The sequence below is a fragment of the Cnephaeus nilssonii genome (assembly GCF_951640355.1).
Source record: "Cnephaeus nilssonii genome assembly, chromosome: 2".
NCBI classification, from domain to species: Eukaryota; Metazoa; Chordata; class Mammalia; order Chiroptera; family Vespertilionidae; genus Cnephaeus; species Cnephaeus nilssonii.
The window spans coordinates 108,071,753-108,084,819 of NC_137073.1; the positions used below are offsets into that span (position 1 = coordinate 108,071,753).

At 50.2% G+C, this 13,067-nt stretch overlaps 1 protein-coding gene across 5 annotated transcripts in view; it reads right to left on the reverse strand.

Annotated features, from left to right (window-relative positions):
- Positions 1 to 13,067, reverse strand: part of OSMR (oncostatin M receptor) — a 46,171-nt gene that overhangs the window by 16,911 nt on the left and 16,193 nt on the right. For 4 of the 5 annotated variants that reach the window (XM_079795150.1, XM_079795148.1, XM_079795146.1 and 1 more), the window contains 7 exons: positions 12,531 to 12,685; positions 8,568 to 8,739; positions 5,842 to 6,117; positions 4,382 to 4,511; positions 3,682 to 3,833; positions 2,904 to 3,046; positions 2,466 to 2,619 (listed from right to left, as the gene is read on the reverse strand). In XM_079795150.1, the coding sequence (XP_079651276.1) occupies positions 2,466 to 2,619; positions 2,904 to 3,046; positions 3,682 to 3,833; positions 4,382 to 4,511; positions 5,842 to 6,117; positions 8,568 to 8,739; positions 12,531 to 12,685 (1,182 nt within the window). The remainder of the gene's footprint in view (positions 1 to 2,465; positions 2,620 to 2,903; positions 3,047 to 3,681; positions 3,834 to 4,381; positions 4,512 to 5,841; positions 6,118 to 8,567; positions 8,740 to 12,530; positions 12,686 to 13,067) is intronic. The other variant, XM_079795147.1, reaches the window with a different exon arrangement.

The window sequence follows — 13,067 nt, forward strand, 5'->3', positions numbered from 1 at the left end:
ACCAAGCCTTAGCTTCTGGCAGCCACCAAAGAATTTTGGAATCATTTTGTCCGTTAGGCCAATTCTAGGGGCTTATTAAGGTAAATTCCCACACTGGCTGGGCTCCACTGAAGCCGATTTTAATTTGCTAAAGGAGCCGCTGGAGAAGCCAACATTAAATCAAAATCTTACTGAAATACTCAGGCCCAATAGGGGGCCCCAAGTTCAATGCAAAATCTTAGCTGGTTCATAAGCTGGTGTTTGTAAGAAGAGACCATGGCGGCACAGTTAATAGCGTTCCACATATGTCAACGTAATTTCCACCCAGCGTCATTTGTGATTATGCTGAGGTGTGATTATAATGCACACAAGCTCAAGCTTTCCAGCATTCTCCAAAGTGCTCTCAGAGGTTAAAAAACAAAGCATGAATTCGCCATCAGTAGTTTCATCTAATTCCCTATCATCATCAAAAGCTAAGGTTAGTATTTTCAGGTTTATTAGACGATAAACTAAAAGAACACAATTTACTAAAAACTCTATTTTTTTTTTGCCATTTTCCTTTTGCATTTAAGTTTAATTATAATGTTGGAATAAATTTGTAAAAACCAAGCAAAAGCAGCCTTATTCAAGTAGACATTCTTTAATACAATACAACTGAGGAATATGCCATATTATTCTCAGGGCTTTCTGCAGCAGGAGGACCCTTGAGGAATCCACACACATAGGGAAAATTATCAGGGGCCCCCGGAGTGTGAGGATGGGCAGGCTGGGCAGGAACCCCAGACAAGACGAGGAGGCCTGCTGAGCGTGACCAGTGGCCAACCCCGTGCGTAGATTCTGATGCAGGGAGTGCTGTCCCCACCCCCTAGCCCCCAATTAGAATCACTGCTTTAAAATGAGCCTCCTCAGGTGAAACAGAAAGAGCTCTGCCTGCCTACAAACATGGACAATAAGATGGACTAAAATAAGGACATGCAATCCTTTCTCTGGCCCTAAAATAGCCAGGGCTCAAGGTTGCGGTAACAACAGCAGGAGACAGAACTTGTGGAATTAGCTCTGGGCACAGGCGGGCTCTGCAGTCAGCCTGCCTGGCTGCGAGATGCAGCCACAGCCCTGCCACTGGCCAGGCCAGTTCATTACCCTCTGAACCTCAGTGTCCGCATCTATAAGGTAAGGATAGCTATAGTGCCAACTGCATGTTGTGAGGGTTAAGAGAGTAAAACACTGATAGAGCTTTGAGCTGTGTCTGGCACATATTACATACTCAATAAATGTCAGCCATTATTATTATTATTATTACTAGAGGCCTGGTGCATGAAATTTGTGCACAGGTAGGGTCCCTAGGCCTAGCCGACGATCGGGGCCATTTGGGGCCTTCCTTTCCCCAGCTGCTGGCCGCCGGCCGGGGCCTTCCTTCGTTCTGTGCCACCCCCTGGTGGTCAGTGCATGTTATAACCAGCGGTCCAACTCCCAGTGGGTCGAACTCCCGAGGGGACAATTTGCATATTAGCATTTTATTATATAGGATTATTATTATTATTACTACTATTATTTCTCAGCCATTCATTAACTTTGCAAACTAGGCAAGTCTCTTCACTCTATGGGCCCAAGTTGCTTCAGTAGTAAACTGGGCAATGGTAGTACTTCATTACCTTGAAGTAGGGCTGGGCCCTCTAGTCTGCTGAGGCCTATTTGAGCTCTAACACATAGTCATTTGGGAGAAAAACTCTCTGATCCTGAATATTGAGGAAATGGCCCCTGAGGGCATGACAGAGGGGGCTCACAGTTTGCTGTGGCTGAACCAGTGACTTATCAATCATAATCAAGTTTCCAAATATCATTATATTTCCAAACTTGGCCTAGAGTTATTTGGCATGAGACCAACGCTTTCCTTGGCATGGACTCTATGTTTGCTGGTCCTGAGTTAAAAGTCCTTATTAATTAACACAGCCCCAAGTCCAGCGGGAATCCAGCAACGCCAGGAGCTTAGAAACCACTTGGGCGAAAACAAAGATCAGAGAGAAAATAGAGAGTAGAAATAACACTGATGGCAAATGTCCCAAGTGGATGTCTTCCCACTCATATCTCATTAGCCAGTTAATTCAGCTTCTTTATCTTTTTCAAAAAATGTATTTTTATTGATTTCAGAGAGGATGGGAGAGGGAAAGAGAGATAAAACATCAATGATGAGAGAGAATCATTGACCAGCTGCCTCCTGCATGGGCTCCACTGGGGATCAAGCCGCAACCTGGGCCTGTGCCCTTTACCAGATCGAACCTGGGTCCCTTCAGTCCATAGGCCGACACTCTATCCACTGAGCCAAACCAGTGAGGGCCGGCTTCCTTTTCTTTTTAAAGATAGCACCCCGCCTCTTTTGTAGTATTTCCCCCTTAGTTTTTAGTACAAACAAGAGCTTTCAGAGAAGATGGCCATCTCCCAACAGTCAGTTTAGATCCCTGCGGGAAACGCCAGGGATTGGAACGTACCAGCTTGGAGTGTGCTGAACTTCTGGCCAGCCCACTGACTCCATTTCCAGAAGTGCTCGGCAGCAGCACAGCGCACTCGGGCGGCATACTCTGTGGCGGGGGCCAGGCCGCTGAAGAAGTACTCACCGTTCACCCGGATGGAAGCATTGTGCTGCTTGATGGGAAAGACAGAAGATCGGTGAGCGTTCTCCACTGCGAAGCCCAATCCCAGCACGGCACAGCCTGAGCTGGGCTAAGACCGGTTCTTCTTTGGGAAGAAAAATCTCTACGGCCCCTTCTGAAAGTCTACAATGAATTTCATGGACCTTTTTCAACCCTTACCACCCACACCATTGGAACCCACGGAGAAATAAGAGTGTAGAGAGATTTTCCTCCTCAGTCTCTCTGGTCTGGGCACCCAGGGCTTTCTGAAAACGGAGTAGTAAGCAGTGTCCTTACTTGTACCACTCGTCCTTCGCCATGGAGCTCCACCTGACACAAAAGCGTGGAGTGATTCCCCAGGGGCTGTACCCTCCAGGTCATGGTGGCATTTGTGGCGCTTACGCTTTTAAGGAATACATTAGAGGGGGTCATTGGGCGAACTGCCAAAAAAAAAAAAAAAAGGGGGGGGGGAGAGAATAAGAACACAAAGTGAAAAGAGTTCAAGCACAGGTCCAGAAGACTTTGGTAAATAAGCAGGTCTTTCCTCCTTTATTCAGTAAGTAGTTTTTGTTTATTTTTGAGAAAATGGCAAACAAAACCAGACTTACAGCCAGGATGGAGTAAGCGAACTGCAACTTTCTCTCTCACTGATTAGAAATTCTGAACGAAACACAGAAAGAAACTACCTGAGGACTCCTAAAATTAAATAAATCGGGCAGATGGAGGAGGGGCGTCTGAGCTTGAAGAAGCGGTCCATGGGGAGAATGTAACAGAAGGCAGAGCCTAACCAAAACAGGAAACCGGAATGAGCAGAATTACTGAACTGACACGCAATAAGGCATTGTCACCGTCCTCGTTGTGAGGTTGAGGGGTAAGCTCATGGGTGCTTATTACATTATCAAACCAACCAATAAGAGGGGACCGTGGGGGGGCCATGCATGTATCCACGAAGAGAGGCTACAGACGGTAACTTTCGCTTAGGATGTGAATTAGGCAAAGACCTGCAGCACATTCACCACCCACCCCGCCTTGTGCCAAACCAAGACACACATGGCCACGGCAGCTCTAGCCTCACCTCGGTGTGTCAGGTTGAAGAGGATATTGACACTCCTCTTCCTGAAGCAGTTTTCAGCCAGGAGTGTGAAGTTATACGTTTCTTGTGAGTCTTGAGCTACTTGCCAAGCACACCAGGTTTTGTGTTTACAGACTTGCCTTTTCCCGGAAAATCTTAAAAACAAAAACACAATTCCAGGGTTTACGCGCTGGTCCATGAGGAAGTGCATCCCAGGCTCCCTCGGGGAGGCTCAGCGGCTTTAAAACCATGTTCCACGTGAGCGCGTCCATCCATCACCAACCAACACCGCTGACGAAATACTGCTTCGGCAAGTCTGGCTTATGTGGTGAACTATGGGACGTGAGTCACCGACGCCCCCTCGCAGGGGGGAAGATCTCCCCTTCAGTGACTTTGGATCGTCTTAAAAAGTTGGACATTAGGTAGACGCAGCTGGAACTATGATTAAAAAGGATGGAAGTATTTTCACATCAAGATGAACCATTCACGGTCTGTCTTGTCATTTTGATGCTACACTTCCCTTCGATGACACTCGGGTCGGACGCGCTGTGCACTGCGACCAGCTAAGACCTGCTAGGGCTGGCAGGGCGGTTTTAAAATATCTGTTCAAATTTACGCAGCATCTAAACGCGGCCTTTGTTAAGTTGTCACCAGGACTCAAACAAGGCCGAATCCGTCAATAATGTAACGAGCGCTCACTTACGATTCAACTAAAGTGTAGCGTTGGGAGCGGTATTTCCAAAAGTCAGTGTCACTCCCAGGATCCCAAGTGCAGTTCAAAGTCTTCAAGTCCCGAGTCTCACAGGAAAAGCCCTTGGGCTCCTCGAGCACTTCTGTCCACCGGAAGGAAAGACAGACGAAAGGCCTCGTGAGTCAAAGGCAAACACAATGCGGACTCTGCGTGGGGTCTGGCAGCGAGAGGGTCCCTTGCAGGGATGTGTTCCAGGTGCACGCAGGCGGCCCCGAGAGTCACGCTCCGGCGCCGCATCATGTTGGCCTGTCTCCTCCCTCTCCCCCCTCCTCCCGTGCCTTTCCGTGCATCGTGGGCACGGGTGGCCTGTGTGCTGCTTGCAGCCCCGAGTGTGTTTGATGGACGTTGTACGCCCAGGCCTGCTGCTCAGCCACAGAGCGAGCGAGTGAAAGAATGAAAGAACCAAGTCAGAGAAGCCATGGCTGACAGAGAGCCTGGGGGTTACCCGTGGGCTGCCAGGAAGTCGGTCAGATTTGGGGAACCTGCTACCCTCAGCAGCCGGGAGCTGGGAGCACCAGGATGGTGCCGACCCGACCGATGAGGCCAGGCCAAGGAGCACAAACCCAGTGCCCGGGGGCCGGGGAGGCCTTCGGCAGGGAAGCAGCGAGGGCGCAGTCGCAGATCTTGCCCTGACGTGCAGGGAAGGGCCAGCTCAAGACAGAACCGAGGAGCCACGGGACGGACGTGTGCACACAGCTACAGGAAACCCCAGTGCTCCCTCCCCCCGCGGCCGCCCACCGGGGTGATGGCCTCGTGCTGAGCCCCTACTGTGTGCGGCTAGCAGTGCAGGGCCAGCCCCCTCCGCGTTCACTAATCCTCACAACAGCCGTCATTGTCCCCCCTCCCCAGGGGCAGACACCAGCTCAGAGAGGCTAAGAAATTCGGGGCACATACAAGAATCAACCAATAAATGCATAAATAAGGGGGACAACATATCAATGTTTCTCTCTCTCTCCCTTTCCCTCTCTCTCTAAAATCAATCATTTTTAAAAAACCAACTGTAATTTAAAAATTCTTAAATAAAATAGGTGGTACATTTCAAAAATAAAAGAAAGAAAGAAATTCGGTCCACCTGGCAGGCCCAGCACGGGAGAGAGTCAACCCCGGTGCCCGGACCCCAACCCCGGCTGCCTCTCAGGGCGAAGGCAACATGGGATATTTCCAGGTCCTGGCCTGAGCTTTCTCCCCTTAATACTCTTGGTTTCTAGGCATCAAATTGACAACAAGGACCAGGCGTCGACAGGAAATCCTGCTGGGATTGCTCCAGGGTTTCCTTTCCTGAGTCCCTCCTGGAAGACTTGGGAGGTCAGAGAAAATTGGGCCGTGAGTGGAAATGTGACCCGTGTTCCGGTAAAGGGGACCCATGGTTCCTTAGGAAGCGGGAAGAGGGCAGGGAGAAGGCGCATGCTTACTGGCGACAAAGATAACGAGGCCCGGTTGGGTGCCGTTCCTGTCTTTCTCACAGAAGAAGTTTGACCCCGTCTTACTAACGAAGGAAACGTTCCTCAAGGTGAGCACAGACACGTGTGGGTCCAGCTGCTCTCCGAGGATCAGCTTGCCATTCAACTTACAGGACACCTTACTCTGGGCGTGCCTAGAAACGTAACAGAGGGTGACATTGGAGCCCTCCTCCACCAGCTTCTCTTTAGGGAAAACAAGCAGCGGGCCTGGTCCAAGCAAACTCTGAGCTGCAAGAGAAGAGAAGACATCTCGGTGAGAAAGACACTCAGAATCCGAACGGCCCCTCCCGTCTCCCTCTCCACAGTAACTTTAGCTGCTTCTGCCTTCTGGAGAAAATAGGGGCCTCCATCTCCGCAGCAAACCTATGGACGTGGGTGCACACAACACAGTCCTGTGTGCCAGGCTCCCAGTGTCCAGACCCCTTTACTGTGGCCTCTGAGGACTGCTGGGTCATTGCTCGTGGGGGGTGATCATGGCCTGCTCCGTGGATCCCAGCCATGTGAGAGGCCCTGTCTTGAGTGGTATGTCCATTATCTCATTAGGTCATTTTCCCCCTTCCCAGCCATAGGTCAGGCCGGACTGAGCCCAAGTTCACTCGAGTGGCAAAGCCACAGTCACACACGCTAGGTCTGGCCAGCTCCACAGCCATGTCCTGCACAATCTCTAACCTGTACTGGCCACCACATTGCCTCCTGCCTCCTCCCTCCTCAGAAATGCCAGACACTCAGCCATCTCCTTGTGCATCAGCCTCTCCCTCTGTAGGGCCCACCTGCATGTAAGATCCTCCTGTCTCTCCCATTTTAAGCATCATCATCGTGCTCCCCAGGCATGCCTCGGCGCCCTCCCCACCTGCCCTCACAGCTGGCCTTCCGGGAGAGCTGCCTGTGCTTATCACTGCTCAGATTCCTTTGCCCCCCACTCCCAAGCCCACCACAGTCCCGCTGCTGGCCTGCGAGGACCACAGTTGCCATCGCTTATGCCACCCGTGCGGAGTGCCTGGTGTGGGTGCACTTTAAGGTCCCCAGGTGATTCTAGCGTGTGACCGTGGTTGGGAACCAGTGCATTGGGGGTTAGGAATAATCAGATTTCCCCTTTATTCTTGAGTTAGTTTGGAGATGATAGTTTGGAGAAATGTAGTGTATTTTTTTAAAATATATTTTATTGATTTTTTATAGAGAGGAAGGGAGCGGGATAGAGAGTTAGAAACATCTTTGAGTGAGAAACATCAATTAGCTGCCTCCTGCACACCCCCTACTGGGGATGTGCCCGCAACCAAGGTACATGCCCTTGACCCGAATCAAACCCGGGACCCTTCAGTCCGCAGGCTGACGCTCTATTCACTGAGCCAAACCAGTCAGGGCTATAGTGTATTTTTTTTTTAATCAAAATAGATAGGTTGTTTATGAAGTTCATTCTCATTACTGCTTTTTTAATCGCTGTTTCGTCTGTGAGCGAATCCCTCCTCCAGCAGTAGGATGCAATGGTTTCTGGGCCTCGGTGGTCAGGGTTGGAATTATGGCTACACCCCTTAATGGATTGATGACCTTGTCTGGGTTTTTGTAACCTATTTGTGACTCAGTCTCCTCATCTGTGAAGCTGGCAGATGTACAGATGTGAGGACTCAGTATGTATAGTGCTTAAAACAGTGACAAGAATGTAGATTTAATTCTATTATTTAGTATTAAACTAACCCCTAGGCTACTCATGGGTTAATGTGTTATCCATTTGAGATCATAAACTGGAATAAACACTTAACAAAGAAATGGTTCTATTGGTTGGCATTCCAGATAACTTGGCAGGATATATAGTTGAGAGAACCGAATGATATTGCTTAGCTGAACCATAAGAAATGGTGACATACCCACTGTAAATTTTAATGACAACAAAGTTAAATTATCAAAATTAAGTGATATTTAAAGTGTATTTATCTATAGTCTCATTACTTAAAGAATTGCTTTCATTTTTCCATATGTCCCTCCCTTCTCTCTACATTAGGGATACTGGCAAACTAACCGAGGGGTCAACGCCAGCCCACCATCTGTTTTTGTAAATAAAGTTTTATTGGAAAGCAATCACCGTCATTCATTTCCATGTTTCCTGTGACTGCTCCAAGGACACAGTGGCAGAGGTCGTTCTAATACAAACATGTACAGCTTGTGTCCTGCTTGGTTCACTTAGCCTTCCATACACATTTGGAAATTAAATAAAAATGGTCTGGATTTGCATAATTATTTCAATGGATAGATTCAGAGGCCAAATCTCGGACGTCTCTCTCCTGGGGCCAAGTTTCACACCCAGCTTGTTCGTTCCAATGGGAAATAAGCTTGTTAGTTCCACTGGGAGCCAAAGGAAATGACTGGTGTCCTCCGTGTGCCTCAAAGAGGACCTCCACTATTTGACTGTTGATCCCCAAATAGTATTACATTAAACCCTTTCACTCTCTCATCGCCTCACTTCTTTTGTTTTTTTCTTAAACATTTTTATTGATTTCAGAGAGGAAAGGAGAGAGAGAGAGAGAGAATCATTGATCGGCTGTCTCCTGTACGCCCCCTATTGGGGATGAGCCCACAACCCAGGCATGTGCCCTTGACTGGAATCGAACCTGGGACCTTTCAGTCCACAGGCCGACGCTCTATCCACTGAGCCAAACCAGCTAGGGCATCACCTCACTTCTTACCATCTGCTTCCACCCATGAGCTCCAGCTGCTCCAGTCCCTCCGCTGGGGCATCCGGGGATCATCCTCCTTCCCCCGTATCCTTACAAAGTGCGTCGCACATTCCAGAGGCAGCTCGGATTCCCACGTCCAGCCCAGGGTCTGGTTCTGCTGCACGGTGGTGCTATAGTTCTCCTGGAAGTCAAGAGAAACAGTTGGGAACGCAGCCATGCTGTCCTGGGAAAGGGCTTGCCTGGACTTATCCCAAAGCACACCCCCCTGCAACTCCACAGCATGAGCCAGGACCCGCCATCCTTCCCAGCCAGCTCCCCGTGCTCCGAGGACTCAGGGAGGACCCGGCCAGAGCCTCTTGCTTCTCAAAGACTAGGCTCCCACCGCTCTGGGCCTCCCATTCCAGGGGGTCCGAGTGGAGCAAGTGAAAGGAAACGGAAGCAACAGTGCTGGTCACACAGGACCTGCTAAGAAAACTGCCAACTGGTAGAGAATTACTTGAGTTGCGCTTTTCCAAGTAAGCGAGATCGATGGGTATGGTTTTACGTTCATCTTTAGCCAGGGCCTGGTCAGGTCAGCCAAGTCTCGGTAGAGAAAGCAATTCTCATGGAGCCGGGAGTTCAAAGGTCTCCCAGAGATCCACAGATGGCTCCCCGTGTCCCCCTTAGATTTTTGTCTCTTCTCTTCTCAGAGATGGTGGCCACATGGCCCATATCCCCTCCCTCGAGCTCCGTCTGTCACATCTTAGTTCCCAGAGATGTCAACCACCAGGACTGCTCACACTGCTCCCTGGGAAGCTCGCCCATGCAGAATGCAGCTTGGTCATCCTGCACAGCTTCAGTCTCCAGCTTCCGAAGACACCGGGACTTGACGCTCTAATTCGCTAGGCTTCCGTGGCTCCTCTGCACCTCACCTGCCATTCCAGGCCCCCTGCAACCTACCCCGCCCACCTCCCGCTGCAGGAATCCTCTCCGGACACAGTGGCCCACCCCCGTTCTGGAATCACTCGCTGTTTTCCCACCTCTGTGTGGGCTCAGCGCCCCCACGCCCCTCTGCCCTGGAAGCAGCCCCCCTCCTTCAGGCTCCCTCTGGCTCCCTCCCAGCCTGCTCTCCTGAAGCCATCCAGCTGCTGGCCTCCACCTGAGTGAGCTCTTGACTCATGGCCCCAAGAGAGAGGGACGTGCTGCCGTCTTCACACCCCACGCTCCAGGTGCCCATGCAGCGGGCCTCCAGAACGCCTGCATTCTGGCCCCACCGCTGGGAGACCGAGGCAACAACCCCCTGGCGCTCCCTGGGGAAACTGAGTCTGCTTCCAGGGCCCTCAGAGCCAACGGCAGCCCCTGCAGTGAGGGGGCGGGCATTGTGCACAGCGCACAGCCTGGAGCTGGCAGACTCCGAGGCCTTCCCTCCCCGGGAGCCCCTCCCTTCCCGGTGCCACCCTCACACACCTCAGTCCCCTGGGCGCACCTGACCGCGCACCTGACCGATGCAAAACTCCGATGTGGAAGTCATTTATATTTTTTTTTTCATTTTTTTAATAATATATTTTATTGATTTTTTTTTTTTTTTTACAGAGAGGAAGGGAGAGCGATAGAGAGTTAGAAACATCAATGAGAGAGAAACATCGATCAGCTGCCTCCTGCACGCCCCCACCTGGGGATGTGCCCGCAACCAAGGTACATGCCCTTGACCGGAATCCAACCTGGGACCCTTCAGTCCGCCGGCTGACGCTCTATCCACTGAGCCAAACCGGCTAGGGCAGTTGTTTATATTTTATTCAGTGTGTGGCATCCCTTCATTTCTAGATTATAAAACATAAGTTGTTAACTATCAGTTTAGTGGACCTGACCATTCATCACTATTTCATCTGAGAACTTCAAGTACATTTTGCTTCAATATTGTTCAATGTAAGCGCCAATACAAAGAAAAGGACTATACCAATCACGGTGACCTTTCTATAATACCAACAAGCCACAAACTGGGTCTCCCCTCCAGCATCTCTCTCATATTTGGCCACTCTGCCTCCACTGCGGCCCTCCCGCCCTCCCCCCCCCCGCCCCGCCCAGCGCCTCTCCTCTGGACCAACCCCAAAGCCTGCTGCTGGTCACGCGTGGCCTCCTCCTGCCCCACCTGCTCTCCACAGCGCACACAGAGGAGGCTTTTTAAAAACTTCCAATCAGGTCCTGCCACTCCCATCTTTTCATTGGCCTCGGGATAAAGACATATTTTGGCTCAAACAGCCCTTCTTCCCAGTTGCTGGAAGTCAGGCCGAACCCCAGCCGCACAGCACTGGCCAGCGACCCGAGCCGCCCCTCCCCCGGTCAGGACACCCTTGTCTGTGGGTTTGTCGGACCCTCACCTTGAACAGCGTCCAGACCTGCGCCCACGGTCTAAAGCCACGTGCTGAGTGCCTTCCCCCGCTCATCAGCAGGCAGCGGCGCGGCTTCTCCCGGACACCGCGCATGGCTCCGTCTAACACCGCTGTGCTTTGTGGTGTTGACGGCCTTGGGGAGAGGAGAGAACTTTCCTTGCACGCCTCAGTCCTGTGATTGTTTTTAACGTGGTGAATTGTGTTTGGGCTGCTTCATTAACTGAAGCTGGTATGAGGTGGCAGGGTGGGAAGATGTGCTGATGTGGGGAGGTGAATGGCTGTCCGTAGACATGCTAGTGTTATAATCAGAACACTGAACAGCTCTCATTGGGGGTAGAGTTAGACACCTGCTGCCAATCCTACATCCACAGAGTCAGAATTATATTTCACTGAGATCTCAAAGGCAAGAGTGAATGAGGACAGTCACTGGAGGCTTTAAAATGAGTGGCCTTCCTGCTTTCCTGAAGGAGCTAACCATTGGGACCCCTGGACCCAGACCTCCACGGCCCGAGAGGAGTGGCCCTGCACTGAGTAAATGGAGGTCCCAGCAGCGACACGTCCTGTGTCTGCCTTCTCTCCAGGCAGCTCCTCCACTCCCCTCCACGAGAAAACATCCCGCTGTCCTCCACCACCCCAGGACAACGAGTGAACAGATGCACCGACAGATTATTAAGGTGCCCCAGACCATCAATGACCATTGAAAGAAACCACCAAAGTGCCCGCTGCACTAGACGAGGAAGCATCAGGCAAAACGGACACAACCATGATAGGAATCAAGACCAGGGAAAAATCGATCCAAATAATTCAAAAGCAAAAGTGTGGCACCAGGATTTTCTTCACGTAATTTGTTAGAGGAGAAGCCACCTGGGAGGTAACCAAGGCCACCATGAAGAAGTGCTTTCCGGCCAGAACACGAAGGTGCCAGACTCATTCTCCCTACCTGTCAGCACAGCGCAAGCAAAGACTGACTGGAAGCCACGCTGGCAAGAAAACGTTGCCAAAATGACATCTCGTTTACAAAATCTCTGGTGGGACGGGAAGAAAGACGGAAGAAGACTAAGTTGGTTGATCTTCATAGACGGGAGTCAGTACTCACTGGGACTGACCCAACAGCCTTCTGAGGGGCCCAGCAGGACCGAAGACATGAGCTATTCATGCGTCCCATCCAACCTGCCCAACCAAATTGTCACATTTCACTTTGTCCCCGATCCTCTTCACTAAAAACACAGAAATGTGACTGTTTAGGAACACTGTTTTGAGTTGCTAACGTGTTTCCATACTGGGGTTTTCTGTATGTTATAAAAGAAAACTCATGACACCAGAAAAGGATTTTTAAAATATAGAGTCAAAACAAAGCAAAACAGCCGAAACCGGTTTGGCTAAGTGGATAGAGCGTCGGCCTGCGGACTGGAAGTTCCCAGGTTCGATTCCGGTCAAGGGCATATACCTTGGTTGCGGGCACATCCCCAGTAGGGGGTGTGCAGGAGGCAGCTGGTCGATGTTTCTCTCTCATCGACATTTCTAGCTCTCTATCCCTCTCCCTTCCTCCCTGTAAAAATCAATAAAATATATTTAAAAAAAAAAAAAGCAAAACAAAACTTACCACCCAGATCACATTGGATTTGTTAATTCTACTGATCTCGATCTGAAAAGCCATTTTTAATTCCTGATGAGTCAGGTTGTGGACACTCCATTGTAGAAGCAAACTCTGCTGTGTGGCATTGATGGACACATTCAGCGATAAAGGTTCCGACAAGACTGAAAGACCAAAATGAGACACAAAATGACACTTAATAGGAGTAGGATTGAATAGCCACAGGTCCATATTATTAGCTTTGAAAGGTACAGCTCACATGAGCATCCTAAAGTCAGACACCTTGAAAAGCTGGGAGTTTTGAAATCACTTGGAGATTAAGAAATTAAGACTTAGGTGAATGAGATGATTTGCTCAATGATACACAGCAAGTTAATATATTGATAAACAGTGAAACAAATAATACAAACAATCTATATATGTATATATAAATAAATAAAGAGATAATATGCAAATTAGGGCAGGACACCGTAACGGGTCACAACTGGACAGGAGGAGGACCAGGGGACGCTGTGAGTCAGGCGCGGGTCCCGGCCTCCCGCGGGG